The 24,315-nt window shown below is 34.4% G+C and overlaps 1 protein-coding gene and 1 pseudogene across 1 annotated transcript; one reads left to right on the top strand and one right to left on the bottom strand.

Moving 5' to 3' along the window:
* Nucleotides 1–5,426: 5,426 nt before the first annotated feature.
* LOC148193421 (GLABROUS1 enhancer-binding protein-like 1) lies at nucleotides 5,427–6,752 on the bottom strand (annotated as a pseudogene).
* On the top strand, nucleotides 6,683–11,567 carry LOC148193420 (uncharacterized). Its single transcript, XM_088098884.1, has 8 exons — nucleotides 6,683–6,857; nucleotides 7,055–8,292; nucleotides 8,409–8,598; nucleotides 9,362–9,465; nucleotides 9,577–9,679; nucleotides 9,780–10,078; nucleotides 10,586–10,891; nucleotides 11,082–11,567. The coding sequence occupies exons 2-8, from the start codon at nucleotides 7,063–7,065 to the stop codon at nucleotides 11,433–11,435; spliced, it is 2,586 nt and encodes an 861-aa protein (XP_087955010.1). The 5' UTR covers nucleotides 6,683–6,857; nucleotides 7,055–7,062; the 3' UTR covers nucleotides 11,436–11,567.
* The last annotated feature ends 12,748 nt before the right edge of the window (nucleotides 11,568–24,315 follow it).

Raw genomic sequence — 24,315 nt, 5'->3', positions numbered from 1 at the left:
CGTCAGGCAGAGAACTCAACATCAATATTGGCGCTCAGTGGTGAAAATGACGCTCAACGGTGGCTGCGATTCTTCTTTTGTGCACTTTTCCTTCCTTTCCTGAGTCCAACTCCTTGCTACTTCAACTTCTTCATCCAATTCATCTTAATTCCTGTCAAAACAAGGAAAACCAAGCATAAAACCTATCCAACTCTCTTATTTCCACAACTTAAGCAAAAACATGATTTCAAGCTAGTTTCTAAGTCATAAAGGGTGTTTTTAATGTCAAAATTAAGGATAAAAATAACGGTTTTTCAACCCTTAGCAATTCACCTCTTAAGCTGAGTGATTATTTTGCCATGTTTGAAATTTCTTGGATGATTAGCATGAGTATCTACTTTCTTTGATTCTTTGTGTGTTGGATGTTGTCTACCCCCTTTTCTATTTCCAGATCCCTTTAGGACTGTGTAAATCTGTCTGTTTCCTTGTGAGTCTTTTTTATTCTGTCTGTTGAGATTGTGTCACTTCCCTGATGTCCTTTTATGTATTCCCTTTATCTATGTCTTGATTTTGCCCAAGAGAGAAAAAGGCTAAGTGTGGTGTATTTTGATGAATCAATACATTCTACTATTCACTTACCTTATTGTACTACATTTGATTAAGGAATTGTGCTTAATTGTCCAACATTTCCTCAGTTTTGGTATTTGGGCTTAATTTCACCAGTAAGTCTTATTTTAGTTACTTTGAATTATCTAAGGCTAATTATGTCCGTTATTAATTGCAGGGAATTGTTGGAATATTATTTTGGAACTTCAAGAGGGCAAGAACGTCAACAACCACTCTTCACATAGGCATTTTAGATTTAATTCAATTGTAAATTCGTTTTTAGTATATTTTTGGACATATTTGACTTTTTGGGCGGTTTTTGGTCATTCTGTAGAGGTCCATTAGTGGCTTGACCTATGCTTATGTGCAAAAGGGGGGCAGACCCCATAACACTTTCTCACTCTCTCAATTACATTTTCTAAGCTTTGGACAGCAAGGGAGAGCTCCCTCAATTTGGGGTTCTAGGTTTTGGTTTACATTTCAATGCAATTTCACTACGACAATTTTGTTTTCTTTATTTAGCTTGCACTTTCGATTCTTCACTTTAAATTTCATTCCATTCTCGCATTGCACTTTCGTTTTAGAGTTTTGATTTTGTTTCCCAATTTCAATTCGTTTTCTACTCCTGTTACGTTTTTCCTCAATTCAATTGTGTTTTTCCAACATTGTTTCTATTCAATTTGCATTTTCTAATTTCGTTTTAGTAGTAGAGTTTTGTTTTCGGCATTGGGTGCTGCTTTAATTGATTTGAATTTCGTTTTTGCACTATGTTCTTAAGCTGCTACGTTTTCCTTTATTGAAATTGATTTCATGGAAGTTTAATTTTGTGGGTTGGTGATTACTGAGGTTTCAAAGGTTTCCTTGAGATTATTAAAGCCTAATTGTGATTATGTTTTGTGTGCCCTGCATATATGCAATATGTTCTGTGCAATTGATCCTCGCTTAGTTGTCTAATTTGAGCATGATGATCTTCGCTTAGTTGATTACTGTGTTTGTGTAGAACTGATGAATATGTGTGATTATGTTTGTTTAATTCACATTTTATGAAGACCATTTTAAACTTCGCTTAATTGTCTATTTTGTATTGGATTAAGGGTCATATGATTGAATATTTGTTGTGAATCTGTGATTGGAAACAAGTGCAATCAAGCTAGCCCCAACCTATCTTTAATCGTTCTTTAAATCTGTGTTTGAATTTGTGCTTTAGTTAGTTTATTTCAGTACACAAAACCACCTTCAAAACCCTCCACCATGTGTTTGATCTAATTCCTGAACCACATTTGGTCCTTAAGAGATGACCTAGGGGTTATTCTGTTAGCTTATATTGCATTTTCGTGGGGTTGTCCCAATTACATCCCCATCTTTTCATTTTTGCCAATTTGATCCTTTTTATTGAATAATTGACTCAATTGAGTCCCTGCCGTTAAATCAACTTAACCCCGTTAAGTTTTTGATGACATGTGAGGGTGACGTGGATGTAATTTCAGACGTGGCTTGCAGATAGCGTTATACGTGGTTTTTAATAATCATGTTGCATTTTCCTAAAAGAACATTTTAAAAGTTGGGATATTTCTGAAACATTTTATGATTCTCGCAATTGCTCGAGGAGGAGAAACGAAGGTGTTGGAGCTCTCACGGCGTGGTCTCGCGACGACGCAAGGAGTTCACGATTCTCGCGGTGGCGCTAACCAGCCTGGAACATCCTCTAGCAATTTCAATCAACCCCATATCATCAAGGTCCGCGCAGTTACCAACAAACAAAGACTAAAGCCCATGGCAGAGAAAATCTGAAGCGGTCTGTGCAAGGGTTTCATCAATTAGGGTTTCATATTGGCAAGGGGAAAACACTTTCTTGCTTCTACGACGGCTGCTCGCGTTTTGTCATGGCTTCAGTGAATTGGACTCGTGTTGATGGTTTCCTAGGTGACATGATTCTGGTTTGATTGGTTGCAATGGTTGTCAAATGAAGGTTTGAGTGGCGCGAGATAGAGAAGAGGGGTAGATGAAATTTGCGCTTAGGATTCTTCGTAGGGTTTGATTTAGGGTTCTCGGACTGTTGCGCGAATTTACTTTTCTCTGGTCCCGATTTCTGATGCAGGTTTTGCGAAGGAGATGACGGCCATGGGAGGAGCTTCACGTCTTTTGGTTCATGATGAAGATGATGATTTTTGGTTGTTAATGCGGAGGCACAATTCTGGGTTGGTTTCTGTTTGCAGGTGAATATAGGCTTGATGATGAACGCAGAACGGAGATGCTTCCATGGTTGACATCCTGCCAATTTGAAGCTTCAGATTTTCTCTTCTCAATTCAAACTTCAATTAACCTTAATTTTAAAATCTTTCAGAAAAACCACAATTTTTTAAATGTTTCATTTAGAAAATGCCACATACAAGGGTTTCATTAATAAAAAGCCACGTATAAGGGTATGTGCACGCCACGTCTCCAAAATTATCCATGTCACCCTCACAGGTAAGCAAAAACTTAACCCCGTTAAGTTGATTTAACGACAGGGACCCAATTGATTCAATTTTTCAATATTAAGGACTTAATTGGAAAAACTTAAAAGACGAGGATGTAACTGGGACAACCCCACGAAAATGGGGACCTTCGAATGGCTTTAACCTTAATTTTATTCAGGTTCGACCTCGATCAAAAGGGAGGGATATTCCCTTTAGCATTGGTTGTTGAAAAGAGGATGACTCTCTTTGGCATTGGTTATTGAAAAGAGGGTGACATTCTCTTTGGAAAATAGTTGTAGAAAAGAGAATGGTATTTGAGTGTTGAATCTTCTTTGGTGAGGGGGATAGATGTTCAGCCTTGTGTGATAGGGGAACAGGTCCGAAGCTATAAGAAGGATGACTCAAGTGTATTTGTATGAGGAAGCTACAAATGGGGCTGTAGGAGCGGCTACAGTCATTGAGGTAGGGTACAGGAGTGTGACTGAGTCTTGTCATGTTGGAGTTCATGGTTTGGTGATGCTCACAGTGTGATTCATGATTGGGATAATCATGTTGGTGGTGTACCTCTGATGATGATCAAGGATTGAGGATCGAGGATCGAGGATAGAGTAATTCGTTTGATTAAATTGTTATATTAGAGGAATCAGACTCCTATTGTTATTATTATTATGTATGAGGTGTTTGATTATTGTTGATTTAATCAGTATGTTTATATCATGTTATTATGATTGTTTTACCGGTAGCTTACCCATACATGTTTGTGTGTGTGCATGTGAGTGCGATGATCGTATAATGTGTGATGTTATACATGAGCACATGATGTTGCAGATGGTGTTGAGACATGATAGATTCGAGAGATGACGAGGGACAAACTTGGGATTATATTGACAATTATTACTTTTGAACTTTAAAACAATGTAATGAGAGTTATTTTATTTCCTTCGTTATTTTCATTGGACAAATGCTTAGAACTATTGTGTTTTATGCATATTTAAATGTTGAGGTTTTGAAAATACGTTTCCACATTATGTTAAAGTTTAAAATTTTACTGATTTTTGAATAACCCGTGACTCCCTGAAAATTGGTGTGTTACATTCGTGATTTGTTTTCTTATTTTCTTTTCTTGTCTTGTTTTTATGTGTACATGATTAATTGGATAAAATTAATGTTTGTTTTGTAAATACATATTATTGAATGTGTATTGATTTGTGATGTCAACATGAGATATTTTAACATGTATTTGACATATTCTTTTTATTCAATCGTAAGTAATTTCCATTTAAAAGGAACACACATTAAAATATGATTCATTTTAATTAATAAGATAAGAATTGAATATATATATATATATATATATATATATATATATATATATATATATATATATATATATATATATATATATATATTAAACATTTGGCTTAATAGCTTATTTGGTCCCTATGTTAAGTGATTTTTTTTAGTTTAGTACGTGGTTTAAAAGTGCATACATTGGATCCCAAAGTTGTCAAAATTGTATGAATTAAGTCCCTTCTGTTAGATTGGCATAAACGGAGTTAACTCCCAACTGACGTGGCGAAGGAATCTGCACGTTTTCTTCTCTCTCATTTGCTTTTCCTACAATGCCCCAACTTTTTCTCTCTTTTCTATATCTTTATTAAATACTTTTTTTTCTCTTTCTCTCCTTGTGAGAAATTAACTTTTCCTGCAATTCCCCAATTTGTCAAAATTATGTTAGACATTCAACACAAAACACTTCATTCCATTATCTGCACCCAAGCCCGAATGAGAATGAATGTTCCTTTTATTAAATTGAGCATACTGTCAACACTAGCACCACATATTCCCCATTAGAGTTAACAAAAGTTGCCACATGTTGTTAGAATTAAAAGAGCCTACGATCTTAGGTGCATGAAATGGCCTCCCATATAAACAACAGGATCAAAGATTATAATAAAACCTCCATGTACAATTAATCAGGACCACAACCTTACAAAATCATATCAGTACTACGTTTCATGCAAGGTAGTTTGGTCTATTTGTTCAAATTTTATATAAAGAAATATTCTTTAATAGCATAGTTACTTATCAGCAAAATTTTACATATTGGGCTAACCTTGTTTTCAAAAAGCAAAAGCAATTTCCCACTTTCTCTTTTTATGTAAAAACATTTTTAAGCACAAACAAACAAACCCAACAATAAAAACGGTAAATGTGTGTACTTTGGAGTTAGAGAGAATGGGCAATGGATTGTGCAGAAAGTTTTCACAACCCTTAGCAAAAAAGACTATGCCACAAACACCAAAATTACAATAATCCACAAAAGGTATGATACATAGAGTACCAAAAGAACTAATCAATGTTACCTAACACAAATGAATCTTAATTGTTGGATGATTGTAGGGCTTTAGATACCAACTTAATTTGCTCCCCAATCAGTAGAGAGTAATTCGCAAGTAGTTCCATCTCAGAATATTACAACATTTTCCACCTTCTTTCCAATTCCTTCCTCTTGGATTTTCCATAACCGAGGCTGAATCCCTTTCTTCTTTTTCGCCTCACAAGTCTCGAACTTCTTCTTCACCCGTCGAATCTTCTCCTTCGGCTGATGGCGGGAAACCTCCACGTGGAGTGACTTCTTAATGAACTTGTGGAAAGCGTGGCATACCTATAAGGCTCTTGTCCGGTCTTTGAGATGAACTCAAGTATATCCTTAAGAATGTCGAGCTCGTCTTCTTCGTTCCAGATCCTTTGGAACAACACCCTCGCTTGTCGATCAGACTTATTCCCGTCCTCCTCCGTCTTGTCGTTAGCAACAGAGGGAGAATGAGCCTCAGTTGGTTTCTTTTTCGTGTGTTTTGGCTCAGTTATGTGAGATTGTACATAAGATATTAATTTTTTTCCCAAAAGGAGACAGAGAATTTTTTTTTTAATAAAAATATAGAAAAGAGAGAAAAAGCTAGGGCATTAGAGGAAAAGCATAGAAGAGAGAAAAAAAATGCAGATTCCTTTTTCACGTTTGGGAGTTAATTCTGTTTCTGCCAATTTAATAAAAGGAAATTGATTCCTATAATTTTGACAACTTTAGAACCCAATATATATACTTTTAAAACCGAGTACTAAATTGAAAAAATCAATTAATATAAGAACCAAGTAAATTATTAAATCTAAACATTTCAGCAATAAAATAATAAAATGATATAATGTGAATCATCATATAAAATAAAACTTATCTTAAATAAATTATTTCTATAGCATACCAAAATCTATAATATATATATATATATATATATTATAAATAAATAAAATTGTGTTATCATATAAAACTAAAAATATTATTATAGATTTAAAAATAAATATAAATATTTTTATTAAAAATTATTATTTTAGTTTAAAAAATAATTAAATTTTAAAAAAATCAAATAAAAGAAATAGTTAAATTTAAAAAATTGTCCAGTTAAAAAATAAATAGTAAAAAATTTAATTTAATTATAAAAAAATTATATAAAATATAAAATAAAAATCCGAAATCTCTTTATAATAGTATAGATAATATATAATATAATATTTATAATAATTAATATAGATAATATAGATAATCACGTTATTTAGGTATACTACGGATTAATTCATAATTTTACAAATCATTCATCAGCATCCACCTTTCTGTAAACCTAAACCTAAGAACTTCTGCAAAACAACCGCCATCTCTCTCGTTTCACATCTTTCTTTCAAAACATAAACCTAACACATCTCTGCAAAGATCCATCGAGTTCTTTCACTCAACTTCTCGGTTCTCTGGCACGACCTAAGGTTCCTGTTTCTGGCTTGTTCAATTGTTCTCTTCTTTTTCACTCTATTACATAGTGTCTTCTATTGTGATTTTTGTTTCGTTTTCCCATTCACACTTCATTTTACAATTTTAAGCAGTTTGGCAGTGAAATTACCGCAATTTTGTGTATTCCCCGTGTTTTTTTATTGTGGATTTAACTTATGTTGGATTAAATTAGGGTTTGACATGGCCAGAAGACGCAGCAGTAGCAGCGAGTCGAGTGAAGATGATGGGAGGAGACGCAGTGGCTGCGAATCTGAGGATGAAGAGAGGGATAGGTATCGGCGTGGTGGTAGGAGTGGTAGGAAGAGTTCTGGTCACCGCAGGGATAATAGTGATGGAAGTAACTCGGGGGAAGAGATAAATAGAGCTGAGAGGGATGGTGTTATGGGGAGTGATAAAAAAAGTAGGAGTAGGGAGAGAAAGGAGAAGTCAGAGAGCTCAGAGGAGGAGGGTCAGATTGTGAATAAAAAGAGGGTTAGTGAAGAGAAGGGAAAGGATGAGAGGCTGTCGCAGGATTATGATGGACGTGGGGGGAGAGATGCTGAAGAAGATAGCCGGGGTGATAGGGCTTCTCGTCGAGTGAATGGTCAGAGTGAAAGGCGAGGGGAGAAAGAGAGTCATAGATTGCATCACAGGGATAGATGGCGAGGAGGGGAGGAAGGCAAGAGTAGAATTGTGGATCGCCGTGGACGGCATGATTCAGAAGAAGATCACATTGAGCTGACCAGGAAATCAGACGGGTATAGTGATAGGGATAAGAGGCGAAAAGTGGAAAAGGGTGGTAACAGACACTCACGTTATGATTCGGAGGAAGATGATAGGGAGTTGGCAAGGAAATCAGAGAGGGATAGTGATAGGAGACGAAGAAGACCTGAAAGGGATGATGACAATGAGCGCAACCACAGGGATAAGGGTGTGAGCAAGCAGCAAGAAGAAAGTAGGAAGAAAGAGAATGGAAATGGGAGAACTGTTAGAGATGCAAATCCTCAACGACAGACAACTATCCCAGGAGGTAACCTGAACGGTGATGCATCTAATTTGGGCAAGAGTGGAGGTGTTTACATTCCCCCCTTTAAGATGGCGATGATGATGAAAGAAGTTCAGGATAAAAGTAGTGTAGAATATCAAAGGTTAACGTGGGATGCTCTGAGAAAGAGCATAAACGGGCTTGTAAATAAGGTTAATGCTACAAACATAAAAAATATAATTCCTGAATTGTTTTCGGAAAACCTGATCAGGGGAAGGGGACTTTTTTGTCGGTCATGTATGAAGTCACAGATGGCATCTCCGGGATTTACAGATGTTTTTGCTGCCTTGGTTGCTGTTGTTAATACAAAGTTTCCCGAGGTGGGGGATCTTTTGCTTAGAAGGATTGTTTTGCAGCTTAAGAGGGCTTATAAGCGGAATGACAAGGTATGTGATTATTATTCTTATTCTGAGATCAATTTTGTTTTTTCTAATTTTCTTTTATTTCTCTTTTGCTATGCTTCTGATTTGTTTTTTTCTTTGTTTGTTTTCATCATTGATAGCCTCAATTACTAGCAGCTGTTAAATTTATAGGGCATCTGGTGAATCAGCAAGTAGCTCATGAGATCATTGCTCTTGAGTTACTCACAGTTTTGCTCGAGAAACCTACTGACGATAGTGTTGAAGTAGCTGTTGGTTTTGTGACAGAATGTGGTTCAATACTGCAGGATCTCTCACCTAAGGGTCTTCATGGTGAGAATCCTCAAACTATATGGCAACTGTGTGCTTAGGTTTTTATTTTTAAATGTGATAACGACTTTGGCATTTGTCTTTTATTGTTTCCTATTGCACTTCCTTTTACATTATAAACCCTTTTTTCGTCTGCTTGATGGTATTAACTACTCTAGGATAGCACGTTAGAGATAAGTAAATGATGCTCGGGTTAAGATTACCTCATCTGCAAAAGAGGGGCAAACTGGAATCAAGGGTTTTAAGATTCCAGTTGCATGAAATCGTGTAAGGAAACAAGTTAGATCAAAGGTGACTTGCAGGAGTGCTAGATAATATATGGATGGAAGAAATGAAAATTAATTTGTCTGGTGTCGTGAGTTGTTAAAATATGAAACTTAAAATAATCCGGTGAAAATATGGTGTACTTGTACAAATAATTGACAACATCCAATGATCACACACCAACACAACAATATTGATTGCCAAACATTTATGGACAGATAAAATTTATGCTTGAAGATTGCCGACAATTGGGGAAAAGAGTGCATTGGAAGGTAGGTGTAAGCAAACAAACAATAAATAAACCACACAACCCTTCAAGAGAAGGATTTAGAAGTGGACAATCTACTGATGAGTTCCTTATTTACCCTGTGTGGGGCAAGCAGTTCTTGTTTAAAATATCAAAGCTGTAATATTGTCGTTTATTACTAAAACCTCCATGTGAGAAAACCTCCATGTGAGTTTTCTCGCTCGTGGTTAGTAAATAAGATTTAATAATTTGCAGGTATCTTTGAGCGTTTTCGTGGGATTCTTCATGAGGGAGAAATTGACAAACGTGTTCAGTTTCTGATTGAAGGCTTGTTTGCAATAAGAAAAGCGAAGTTTCAGGTACTTTTTATGGTTTGTGATAGGAATGACACATTAACATAATAAGACATACTTTTGTAAATAAAGGAGTACTTTAAAGAATGTGTTACAATGGTTGCATTGCATTAATAGGGTTATCCAGCTGTTCGTCCTGAGCTAGATCTTGTGGAGCAGGAAGATCAGTTAACTCATGAAGTGTCCTTGGATGAAGAGATAGATCCTGAGATTTCCCTTGGTATATTTTGTTTTTGGAAGTTTGTATATGTATTTTCTTTGATTGATTGTGGTCGCTGGCCATTTTGATTTCTTTATATTCTATTTTTGTTTTTTCTCAGATATATTCAAGCCAGACCCCAATTTCCTGGAGAATGAGAAGCGGTATGAAGAGTTGAAGAAATCAATGCTGGGTGAGGAATCCGAGGATGAAGAGGAAGGCATGGATGCTGAGTCAGATGATGAAGATGAAGAGGATGAGTCTGATGAAGAGGATGAAGAACAGATGCAAATAAAAGATGAAACAGAGACAAATCTTGTCAATCTTCGAAGGACAATATACTTAACGATTATGTCTAGTGTTGATTTTGAGGAAGCAGGTCATAAGCTTCTGAAAATTAAGCTAGAGCCAGGTCAAGAGGTGAGATCGGAATCACTGCTAGAATTCATTTTCTTTTGCTAAATTATTACTAGCTGCCTTTTTCTTATTTTAAATATTTTAGTATGTCAAATTTATATATTTTATGAACATGGAAGAACTTTAGAATCTAGTTCAATATATTGAAAAATTGAATGCTCTCTTTCTTTATGTCTCCCCCTGTATAAACTCACTAATTTGCGAATTTGTATCTTGGCACTACTTGATCTTTTAGATTTGAATTTAGCTTAGTATCACCTCGGATCAAGGTTATTTTATTTTGTTCTTTTAGTTTTTATCTGATTTCATACTCTTTTATATAACCAGTGGATATATGTCTAGCTGTTACAAGCTTTTAACCATTCCAAGCATAGACTCTGTATCTATACGTAGTTACTCAGACTGAACATTCGTTTCCAGAATAGAATGTATTGTTCTCCATTTGTTTAAGTTATGCCTTTTGCTTATTTGAACTAATTATAATTTTGTATTTTTTATAATTTGTGGCAGATGGAATTGTGCATTATGCTTTTGGAATGTTGCAGCCAAGAGAGAACCTATCTCCGATATTATGGTCTTCTGGGGCAGCGTTTCTGCATGATCAACAAAGTACACCAAGAAAATTTTGAGAAGTGCTTTGTGCAGCAGTACTCCATGATTCACCGACTTGAAACAAATAAACTGCGTAATGTGGCAAAATTTTTTGCTCATTTACTTGGCACAGATGCTTTACCTTGGCATGTTTTATCATATATACGCCTGACTGAAGAGGACACAACTTCTTCTTCACGTATATTTATTAAGATTCTCTTCCAGGTATTTCAAATAGTCTCGTGCTTCTTTATGCACCTGCATTATTATTTCTCGAAGTTTGAATTGTCAGCTTTAGAAATATACTTATAATGAGACCTGGAAAATATTTTGGGCTTCTTGTCTTGTAGACTGTGTAAATTATGCATGCATATCTGTATGTGGAAGATGTTGATATCTGTTTATGATGTTGCAGGAATTATCAGAACATCTTGGAATCCGGTTGCTAAATGAGCGGTTAAACGATCCAACTATGCAAGAATCTTTTGAATCCATATTTCCAAAAGATAATCCAAAAAACACACGGTTCTGCATTAATTTCTTCACATCCATTGGTCTTGGTGGTCTTACCGAGAACCTACGTGAGTATTTGAAGAATATGCCACGTCTTATCATGCAACAACAAAAACAAGTTTCAGAATCTGAATCAGATGATGAGTCGGGGAGTTCTGCTTCATCGGATTCTGGTAGTTCAGACTCAGATTCAACTAGTTCTGATGAGAGTGACGCTGAGCATGATAGAAGACAGAGAAAGCGGAGGAGAAAATGAAGTTATTTTATTTTTAATTTTATAATTTTGCTTGTATGGAGATACTTTAGAGGTGGAAAAAAATTTGTACCAGGAAATGTAATCAAATTTTCGTTCAATTTTTTTTAAAAGAAGCCTTTATTCTGTAGATAATGTCTATTTGTTTTTAACAATGGGATCGTGACCTGTCATGGTCACATCGCAAGCCGATTTTCAAATACCTTAAAATGATGTCTATTTTTTGATAAACATTTCATATAGTGGCTGTGACGTGCTTCAAGGCCATAGATTTATACAATAGTTTTATTTTAGACACTTTCATACATCACGTCTTTTATTTTATTTTCATTTATTTCAATTGAATCTGGCATAATATAAAAGGTTATTTATGCATCACTTGTTCGAGAGGGTCATTAAATTAATGGTCAATTTGCAAAGATAATATTAATGTAGGTGGAGAAAAGAAAAGTATATAAAATATACACTTACTGGACCTAAGACACTTGTGACTTGATTAGGTAATTTGTAATTTTTTGGAAGATTTTAATTGAGAATTACGTATTTTAAGATAAATACACATAATACTTATATATTATGTATGGATTGAGTATCACAAGTATATTTTATAATCTTATTCTCATTTTTTAAAGGAAAAAAGTAACTATATATTTAAAGTAAAACATATTTAAACTCAAATGTGGAAAGCTTTGAAAGTTAGAAGGATCATGGAAATTAAATATTTGGATTCTTCTCCTTCTTGATATTCTCTTTTAGTCCTAATCTTATGACACCCTATCAACTTTGTTCCCGCACCCTATCATAGCTTTCGGAACAGGAGTGGATGAGTGTTTTTCGGACAAGTGGTGAGTACCTTCTGGAAAACTGTTTTCGAAATTGATTTAGTGTGTTTGGAAAAATAAAATCTATAATGATGGGGTGCACAGAAAAATAAATTTGATACACTGCAGGAAGAAATTTTGCAAACCAAAAGAGTCTCTATTGTCTAGATGACAAAAAAATTCACGCTCTCGAGTATTTATGGATAAAATCTGCGAAAAATAATTAATATATGTAAATATTTACTATCTGCGGGTAGAGGATATTTTAATACCTGTTTATAAACAGGTTGAGTGTCTATTCCTACCCGCATATATATGTTATTTGTAAAAAATAAAAATAAAAATTTAATTTATATTTTATTTAATTAAAATTAAAATTAATTTATATTTTATAAAATTAAATTTTAATTTATATTATATTTATATATTCTTTTAATTTTATTTAAATTTTATTTTAATAATTTAGAAAATTTTATTTTTTTGAAATATTTGTAGATAGCTCCGAATACGAACGGGTACCCGTGGATTTTAAAATACTCACATGTATCTTTTAAGTGGGTATCCCATAGTGAATGAATTCTTTTTGAAATCGAATTATAAGTATTTTTTTTTAGACTAGGTTGCGAATAAATACTTTCTAAACCCGACCTGACCTGACCAATAGTCGCATCTCCTTTTTCAAACTAAAGCTACGTATAAAAGAAAACATGTTTAAAAAATAGTGAAGTGAGTATAAATTGAGAAATAAAAAGACTTATACAGTATTTTGTTGTGAAAAAAAGAAAAAAAACTACTTCCATCCGTAAAAAGACCCCTTAACACTATTAGAAACTAAGTTGTCATCATTCATATGTGAGAATTCATTAACCATGAAATTAAAAAAAAAAAAAAAACTTCACAAAAATCTTTTAAGGATTAATATTTTGAAATTTTTGGATAGTAACAACATCTCTTATCATCATCCTCTTTCACTATGTAAGGATAAAAAAGAGGGTTATTATGCTTTTCATTGTATAAGGAACAAAATGAGGGTATTAATGCATCTTTCTTAATTTTGAACAGGTATACCTTTCTTGTTAACGAAATTTAATCTCAGATTGGAAGTTTAGAACCATCAATAATCTACACAAATGAGGGGGAAATTATTTTATGACAGTAATAATAATTAACCAAAACATAAATTGTTTCAGCCTCCTACATCTACCACCATAGTTTTGTGCTTGTCTACGAAAATAGAAACATCTCTATCACAGAGAATGAAAGTTAATGAATCACTGCTATCCTAATTTGATATCTATCCAAAAAGAGTTAAAATACAATAATGTAAAATGTATGGTAGGATATCTGAGTCGAGCGATTGTCAATAGTAGATTGAACTAGTGACTGAACGATCGCTTTTACCCGAACGATCGTCAACCTACTAGACAGAACGACCATGATATCATAGAAGATAATGCTAGCAAGGTGATCGTCATATCATACGCTCGTCATCGTCGCTCCTAACATCAATCGTCTTAATAGCGATCGTCTGTTACTTAAACCAAACGATCAACATGGGTCAAATCAACCCAGTCAAAGGTAAGAGTCAACAAACGTTCGGTCAGCTTTATTCAGACTGGATCAATTAACCCGGATAAACTAAAGAATAAGTGGTTAGAAATATCTGGCCATGATATCGCAAATCACGGAACCAACTAACCCGGTATCAAGCACGACCAAGCGGTTGAGTTTTCCAATCGGTTGAGTTCTCCAACCAACCATATTTTTAGGTAAACGGTTTATCTTACTTTTAGGTTAAATACGAAAAACCAGAAGAGGAAAAGGTACGTTTTTTATAATTCAGAAAGAGGGGAGAAAAGATTAATTTTCCATTATTGAACTAAAAAGGTTCTGTCATTCCTTTTTCTGACTTGAGCGTTGGAGTGCCTTCGCAGGTACACACTCCATTCTCCTTGAAGAGCCTTGTGCAAGATGAAGATATAAGGATACCTACATTGCTGGAAGGAGAAGACGTCATTCATCAGGTTCACATCTCGGCCTCAACAATTATACTGAAACATAAAACATGCTCCTACCATAAGGAAATTAAGAGAATTTCGTACAAATAGAAAGATTTCACCTAGGCTAACTCAAAAAATATGTTTTTCACAATTCTTGTATAAATACAATTTAGAATATGGAAAAAACTCTCCTAGTATACTTGACACATGGAAAATATCAAGATACCATCAGTTGATACCCCAAAATGTGCTCGATTAAATAACAGAGGCAAAACCCTAAACAATTACATTATTTATGAAAAGAAAAAATCACTTGTGATTTAAAGATATAAAAGATAAGTAATTTAATATCATTTTAATAAGTAAATTTATGTCTAACTCAATTTCATATAAGATAAAGTTTGCTTTCTATTTATGTATTATAAGTTATAAGTTATAAGTTAATTTTATCTCTTATCAATTTAAAATCTAAATGACTCAATATACCTAAAAAAGACTATGATAATATGGAATAAGAGATAAAGTGTGACTAACAAGTTTAAAACACAAACCACAATCCATGTTAATCATATTTCAATAATTTTAAAAAGTTGATGGTTAAAGAATTGTTTGCAACTACATTTAGTAAACTAAATAGTTAACAACATTATCCACTTCACAAGGAGTAAAAGTTTTTTTTTTTTAATTTCATCATCATAGCCATGAAAAATATACATTCTTTCCTAAATCTACAATGTCCTAAAAATGTAAAGACAAAATAATAAAAAAAGTGTAAAATTTAATATTTTATTACAAAAATATATTCGGTCCACTAAGAACTCGACTCACCTCGGTTGAACCCGTGGTAAGTCGGGTTGGCTAACAACCTGGATACAAAAGAAATCACTCTTACTTAACTGTTTCTTCCTACTCCTACCTTTTTACTTCTTGCACCTCCTATAAATTATGATATCACATCATCTCAAAAATGTATCAAGAACGATTGATTACTTTACTATATGTATGTGTATAACTATTTGCTACTACTATCATCATGATATAGTGGAAAATCAATGAAAACTATATTGTTGTAATAACGAACAAGAATTATCCACTTATTTTCCCCTTAAAGGTTGGTACCTTTCCATCCCAATCTTTAAACATGGTTTGGAGTTCTCGTTTGAAGTGTAGAACAACTCCTCTTTATATCATATCATATGAGGATCAACATTTGTATAACAAAATCCTTGCACATGCCATGATGGATCCAAGGGCTCAATAGGCCTATAGAAGGTTAACAACCCATGTGGCAAGGTAAGTACCTAGTTTCCACAATGTCCTATCTACTTTCTTTTCTTTCCAATAGTGGTAGATTCTTGTCACATTCTTTTTCCTCCATTGAACCAAATCAAACATATTCATCCCAAATGCTCACCCACAAGCATTAGGGTCAAAATGTTAGAAAAAAAGTATTTTTTTTAATTAAGTTAGCCAACCCGTTTAACCCCACCAACCCGTGATGGATTGGGTTGGGATCAAGTTTCTTGAGCTCACTAATAAGTGAGCAGGGTTGAGATGACTCACTAAGTGGCAAAATTATGGTGGGTCTGTAATGCCTCAATTTATACACAAGGTCTACTAATTTATAACACCCAATTTATTGAAAACAAGCACAATATACACAATCATAACCATGAAGTTTTATATTACCATTTTGTCCATAATTTTCTCATGGAAAGTTATTCAAAATATAATTATCTTCATCATCATACGAAAATTATATATATTACAAAGGCTTTATACATATAACACATCGGATAAACTCACACGTCTATCCTACTCTTGAGTTTTAGCGTTGCTCAGATTTTCACCAGCTATATCCTTTGCTCTAGTGTACACACAATCATTGTAGAAGAAAACACATTGACACCATGAAAGAGTAAGCTAGAAATGGATTTAAAAACTTAGGATAAAAACACTTAGATGGTTAAAGAGTATATTAATTTTCAAAAATTATAAACTAATAAAATTAAATTAATTCGACATCTAGCAATTCAGATCAAAACTATGCAACTATCAAAATTCATATAATCAAAGATCTAAAACTCAAAAATTCTTATAATCTCGTTCATGTCCCAAATAATCATACACACAATCGTAGACACAAACTCCAAAGTGTTAAGACAAAATCGTGTATACGTCTAAACGCTCTCATGTTTTGAAGTTTAATCAAATAACATTAAACGAAATAAGAATTTGAAAATACATTAGGATGAAACACAAGACCTAGGCTCAAGGATCCCTAACATAGAAAAACCTTAGGAAAACCTTTAGGATTGTAGAAAACAAAAAAACACCCAAACACAATGCTAAAACGACTGTTAAGTCAAAAGCATCTAAGAGAGTTTAAGTTAAATGCGTAAGCTTACTATATCCAAAGGGATATTCAATTGAACTCTCCGAAAAATGAAAAAGTGTCAAAACAAAGTCTTTGACAAAAAATATTTTAGAAAAGCCTAAACCTAAAACACCAAATAAAACATAACATGCTAAATGTAATTGCTCTAAAACGAAAAAATCACAAAAAGTGTTTGCATAAGCCTAAACGATACCATGATTTAACTATTACTTCATCTAATTATGAAGTTATGATTCAATGCATGGTATCCTTAAAACAAAAGCTTAATTGTTAAACACATCCTCAACAGTAGGAAATCAAAAACACTTTGTTGTTCTGAGCAAGCATTAAATGACATTAAATACTCAACATTCAAAAACAACAAAAGTGATAAGAGATAAGACATATTTGTTGCATGCAAAATCTACTCTATTCTTTGTAGATAACCTACACTACACGCATCCATAAGCCTCAATTAAAATATCAGAAGTGGATGTTAGAGACAAAAGAGATATTCACATAATGTTCTTCAGTTGAAGCAATGTCTAAAGGAAAGTATAACCTACTTCAAGCAGAGTACTGAAAAAGTAAGCATGCTCTGACAAGTTGACTTTAACCAACGACTGTTGTACACGAAGAAAGAGAAGACACAAGAATCAAGGTCAAGAGCTTAGTCTAACAGACATTTATCCAAAAGCCTTTAAATAGAAGATTATTCAAATGAAGAATCAAGAGGATAACATAAAACAAAAATATTTATCCTTTGAGAAGTGTTCAAAAGAAAGTATAGAAAGTGCTCAAGAGAAAGAGAATATCCGAGCAGAAAAAGAGAAGAAAATCAATACTCCGAAGCTTCACTTTAATATTTGCTTACTCATTGTAAGAAAGAGAGAAATAGAAAAAAGAGAAACAACTGCGAGTGTTTAGACTACATTGCATTGTAATCATATCCTCTTTGCGAGAGTAATAGTGTAAACAACTTGTAAACAATCGTTGATTGCAATTCTAAAGAGAATTAAAAAATTTGTTGAACTCGTTGAGTTAAGGAAATCTAGACAAGGTTGCTTAGTGATCAGGGTCCTACCCGAATAAAACTAATATGCAATAAAGTGCAGCATAAACTAGGAAGTGACTTTCAAGGACCAAATATTGGTTCAGTCATTAGATCAAACACTTGGTGAGCGGGTTTTGTGGACAATTTTGTGACTTCAAACGAACTAAATTAAAACTCGAATCTAAACACTAATTCAAAACGGTTGGCCACTAGCTCAATTATAATGCTTTCAATGACAGATTAGCAACAAATACTCACTCCTCTAACCCCTAATCTAACATGAATTAACCAACTAAGCGAAGACTAATCATGCTTTCATAAAAGCGAATTAAGCAAACGCAATGCTCCCATTTAATCATTTCCTGGCTACCACAGACAAAGCAAATGCGGTATAATCGACTAAGCAAAGATTAAATACAATTAGGCAACTAAGCATGTACCCAATTGCAAGCATAGAACATAATTAAATCTGGAGCAAGGTTAAAATAGAAAAATCACCATGAGAGGGCAACAATCTCAAGGAAAACGTTGCAATCTCACTAAGACCAACCAAGAACACTTAAGCTACCATTAAAACAGAATTCAAACAGCAAAACAAAATGGAATTAGAGCACAAAACGCAAACTGAAATGGCAAAACGAAATTGCATATAGAAACGAAATTGGAAACGTAATGGAAACAAGAAACGAAATTGAAATTGCACTTCAAAAACATAATTGATTCAATACAGGAATATAGAAAACGAAAACAAACCTAAACCCTTACAAAGGGTAGGGGGTGGAAAACGCCAATTGCTCTAAAACCTAAGAAGAAAACGTGAAAATGAGGGGAGGAGCCTCTTTCCCAAATCTGATTTGAGGTTTTAAAACCCCTTTTTACAATTTTTCCCTTCTAGTGGGCTTCTCCTAAAATTTGACTAAAAATAGGCCCAAAAGTCAAATATGTCCAAAACTAACATAATTAAAATTACAAAACGAAATTAAATACAATTATTGACGTGGCCACACTCTTTTTGTCCCAAAATATGATTCCAAAATTATCCTGTAAATAATAATTTGAATAATTAGGCCTAAATAATTCAAATTAATTAAAATAAGAATTAAGAGTCTAATTAAGCCCAAATAGTGAAAATGAGACAATAATGGAGAATTAAATACAATTCACTAATACAATATGATGCGGAAAGCTAAGTGAATAGTACAAAATAATGATTCATCAAAATAGACCACACTTAGTCTTTTGCACTCTTAGGCAAAATCAAAATGCAGAACAAAGAACAATTCAAAAGACATCAAGAGAGTGACCCAACCTTTAGGAAACAAAAACAAAAAAAAACACACACACACACACACAAGTAAACAAACATATTTACACAATCCTCAATGAATCCTGGAAAGAGAAAAGGAATATACAACATCCATCACACAAATAATCAGAGAAAGTAGATCATACTCATGGAAATCATCCAAGTAATTCAAGACATGAAAAAATAATTATTCAGCTCAAGAGGTGATTCAAAAGCAACATAACCTCATAGATGCACTATCACTGTTTCTCTCAAGTGTCTGGGGTAAACAATGTCAACGCAATGCACTCAAGAAAGCAAGCAACAAACAGACTTGGCAAACCTCTAATATCAACACTCAAACCATATGCATGTTCAAATCAAAAGGTTTTTTCATGGTTGAAATGGAGCCAAGGACAAGGCAGGATAAAATATGGATGAGAAGCTACAAACCAAAGATAATAGAGGAGCAATGGGGAACAAGTGAAAATAGAATCACATCACACCCAAAACCTCTAATTCAATCCTCTTCTTAACTTCACTATTCATTTTTTTTTTCTGATTATTTTGTATTTTTTGTGGAAGCAACTCCACACTTCAAGCGAGAGTGCTCCATGATTCAGAATGGACGCAACAGAATAGAGAAATGAAGGATGTTTCTGGTGCACACCAAGTGTTTGTGAAATGGTTCAGTGGAGGTTTGGTGAGTGTGTAAGGTTTCTCAAGCTCAGAAGGCCTTTCAAAGGGGAAGGAAGCTAGAGGAAGGAGTGCTAAATAAGCACAAGACAGGTTGAACTTTTAAGATAAGCCTGGAGTAAACTCAACAACATGTCTTTATCATTTCAAAGTTAATTTTTACATGGAGATGCACCTCTCTTTTATAGGTGAAGAGAGAGCTCTAAAACTGATCTATCAAGCTCTAAAGAATGTCAAAAGAAGTGTGTTGAAGACGCAATCCAAGCTTGGCTCGCAAGTCTCGCATGAAACACATTAAAACGAACGTGTTTTAAGTGCTGAAAAATATGGTGTAGAATGGCTGAGAGCAGACTGGTAGTGGTTGAGCAAATTTCCATTCCGAAAGCCAATTTCCTTTGTAATCCTAATTCGGAAGCTAACTGTTCCAATCCAGAAAATGCTTAAATTCTTCTCTTCTTTGCCTCCTTTGCTCTCTTTAGCTTGGCAAGCTTCATAGGATGCATAGGTATGTTTTCCAACCTTTATTGGTGACCTACAAAACAATACAAATGTTTTTTAGCAAGGTAAATCTATCTAAGACTTAGATAAGGAAAGAAATTTTATTTAAAGTCTTTATTCACTTCCCTTTCTTAGTCTTAGTCTAAGTTGATACTTCTTTGGATGGGAAATCTCTAAAGGAGTTGCCATCAATTTTTCTTTCTTTTCTTTTCTGATTTATTTGTATTTTTCTTTCTTTTGTTGTCTTATCTCGTCTCTTTTCTTTTCTCTCTCTCTCTTTTTAAAACACAACTGTAAGAGACAAGATACACAACATATTTAAAAAAAAACAAGAAAAGGAACCAACTAGCGAATTCATAAGAATATCCAAGAAGACCACACTTGTTCCCAAAACAATTCCAAAGCTCCAAAATTCCCTAAGGTTAAGGTAATCATGGTTTTTCACTTAAGGTTAATGTATCAGCTTCAAAACAAAGAAAAGGGGAAAGCATAGGCTCAAGGGGATTATCAAAGGATTACAACCGGTAGGCTTATTTGGCTAGAGAGGCTCAAAAACAAAATTGCCTTTATCACTTCCAAACATGGATATCAATAAAAAATTATCAACAAGAGTCAAGCAAAGGCATATGTGCAAGCAATCAAGAGATATATCACACACAAGAAAGAACATCAAGTGACTCAAATCTCACACAGGGTACTTCTGTCACAATCAATTCAACCTCTCAAACATCATAATCATCTACCAGTAAGAGAAAAGCAAGAATTTCAACCCAATCAGAGTATCAATCAAGTGAAGGACACATCTAACACCTAAACAAAGTCCAGAAATCAAGAGAAACATGCAAAACTGTGCACAGACTCAAACTTAAAACAGAACAAAAACAACCTCGCACTAGAAAAATCTAAACAAAGAAAAGCCTAAACAAAGAAAAATCTCCCTCAATAGACCACACTTAAACTACACAGTGTCCCCAATGTGTCATAAGCATAAAATCAGCAATCAGAACAATCAATAGATCATGGACAAGTGCAATAAAAGTGGAAGGGAGGAGAAGGGAAAAGAAAACTCCCTTGAGTCAGGGTGGAAGATGCCAAACTTGATTGATCAGAGAGACGTCTTCCTCAACTAGGTCAAGGAAGGAACTTTTAGGGAATTGCTTCATCCGCCAAATTTGATCAAGAAGAGAAATGTCTTCCACAACTGGATCCAGGAGGGCGGATTGTTGATGAGAGGGTTCAACTGGTGCCTACTAATCTTCAAGCTTTTGTATATGCATGCACCTTTGTTTTCAACCGTGGGTGGTGTTTGTTGGTCAAATTTATGCGTACCTCCTATAATAGGGTTAGTGCAATGTAGCTCCAAAGAATTTATATGTAGAGGTACAACACCCAATCCCAATGTATCCGACTTAACATTAGAAATACTCACAGAACATGAACCAAGTATAGATTTAGAAGCAATATCAATAATAACTAACTCAGATTCATATTCAGTGCATGGATAAGAAGTATTCAGATAGGATGACAAATTTTTTTCTCATCATGCAAAGAGTGGAAATTAAAAGCATACTCATCATCAATATAATCAAATTGAGGTATGTTTACCTCCACTTCCCTGAAGGTTGCTATAGTCTCCTTATCTTGTTCTTCTATCTTATTGCTTTGAATAGGAGATTGCAGTAGATCATAACTAGTGGTGGAAGATGAAGATGGTCTACTTGGCTCAAAATTGCGGCTTATATTTGCTTGGTCCTCATGCTTAAAATGAAGATCAAAATGAAGATCATAAACTTTATCAGCATCCTTAGGTGCAAGAGTAGGGACATATGAAGGTGGGAAGGTAGGTGGTACAGTGAGCACATGACTCTGCTTCTCATCTCCTATGTTGATGACACTGACATCTTCCAGAATCTGAACAGTCTAAAATGGTAATTGCTTTGAATCGTGAGACTGTTCCTGAGTAAGTTGAGTGACCATCTGCCTCATCTGATTAGTCAAGCTTTGAATTGTCGCTCTGGTCACTTGATGGAACTGAATGTTCTGCATGGTCATCGGCCTCAATAACTCCTCAAATGTAGGCTCAGAAGTAGAAGCAGAAGGTTGAGGAGTCGTTTGGGCAAGAGCATCATGTTGCTGACTCTGATATTGCTGGACTGGTGGAGTCATACAAGACTTCTGAAATGGTGATTCTTGATATTGATGTTGTTGTGGATCATCATACCATCTCAGATTAGGGTCATCAGTCGTCCATCCTGGATTGTTGTTGTAACCATACAAATCAAAATGATGTTGAGTATGGAAGAATTCGTCCAAAAACATACGCTTAAGATCTTCCCAACTGGCGATAGACCCTAGAGGAAGACAATAAAGCCAGTCCTTTGCTACTGCTTATAACGAGTGTGGAAATTCCCTTAAGAACATGTGATAATCTTGGACATGTGAATGTTTCATTGTAGAGCAAATGATAAGGAACTCCTCCAAATGTTTATGTGGGCATTTACTTGCAAAACCATGAAACTTAGGCAGCAAATGTATCAGTCTAGTGTTGAGAACACAATGAAAATCATCCTCATTAGATGGAACCGGCTCCCAAAGAGCACCTTTACGAGTTGGAGGATGAGCCATATTGTTCTCAGCATAGAAATCAACAAGATACAAATGAGAATCAGAAGTAGAATCTGATGCAACAGATGCAATATGCCTAAAATATGGAGTAGTGGACACAGAAGGAGAATCATAATGACAGTTAGATACAGAAGGAAACTCATGATCGAAGCCACTAACAGAATAAGCATTATGCACAACCAAAATAAGTAGACATAGAGAAGGAGAATGGAGAGTATTGAATTATGCAACTAATAATATCTAAATGCAAAGACTACAAATTCCTAGAATGCCTAACTAATCTATGAAAAGTCCTATCAATATCAGGATCAAAGAGTGGTCATGGCCCAAGATTATCCCTAGTCATACACTGAGTCAACTTTATTACCAAAAGTCAACACAAATAAACATAGGGGATAAAACTGCAAATATATGCAAACCTTATCGAAATGGGCTGAAATTTTGTGAGCAACACCCTAAAATCATGAAATGATATCACAAAAATTGGCAAAGAAAAATTCAAAGGATAATTATTTTTACGAATTTAAGAATTTTGGAAGGATGGGAAAATTAAACTTCAAAAATAAAAAATAAATAGAAAAAGGCCTCTTTTTGCAAAACTGAGAATCAAACCAACAGCATAGTCATCCTCAATCAATCTATAATTCTTTTCTATGTGAAATAAAAATAAATCGTCTAATTCTGACTTCGTGAGCAAAAGTTATCGCAGTTTGAAGTTTTTACACTTCCTGTTTTTACAAAAAATTGTAACTCCAAACCGAGACTACCACAACTACTTATATTATTTTCTATCAAAATATGCACCATAAGAAGTGAACAAAATAAATTTCAAAGAAAATTAACACTCCTAGCTACCAAAACAAAAATTGTCAATTAAAATAGGCAAAATAAGCACTATTTACATCACCATTCATTGTGCATGAGCACTATTCACAACACTCCACCAATGTTGCTCAGGGCCCACTGACTAGTACCGCTCAACGCCAGCGACACAAAACACACACAATAGCATAATACAACACGAATGACTTCAATTATTCAGCAGACTTCTAACAGCACACAACACTCAATACAATTGCAGAATTAATAACTATACAACTACAAAACATAATGCAACAATGTGACCAGAATTCAACACGAAATCACACAACACATAGACCGTAACAACACGCCCAGAACACATACACAACACACACACTAACACAACAAAGAACCTAATAATGAACCGTTGGTCCCTAGCAACAGTGGCAATTTGATCGGGGTCGTACCTGAATCAAATTAATATGCAATAAAGTTCAGTATAGACTAGGAAGTGAGACCTAGGTCGCCTCTCAAGGACCAAATATTCGTTCATTCATTAGATCAAACACTTGGTGGAGGGTTGTGGACAGTTTTATGACTTCAAACGAACTAAATTAAAACTCGAATCTAAACACTAATTCAAAACGGTTGGCCACTAGCTCAATTATAATGCTTCCAATCACAAATTAGCAACAAATACTCACTCCTCTAACCCCTAATCAAACA

Source organism: Vigna umbellata, chromosome 9 (genome assembly GCF_029865625.1).
Source record: "Vigna umbellata cultivar VRB3 chromosome 9, Vumbellata_1.0, whole genome shotgun sequence".
NCBI classification, from domain to species: Eukaryota; Viridiplantae; Streptophyta; class Magnoliopsida; order Fabales; family Fabaceae; genus Vigna; species Vigna umbellata.
This window is presented reverse-complemented; position numbering and strand designations above follow the sequence as displayed.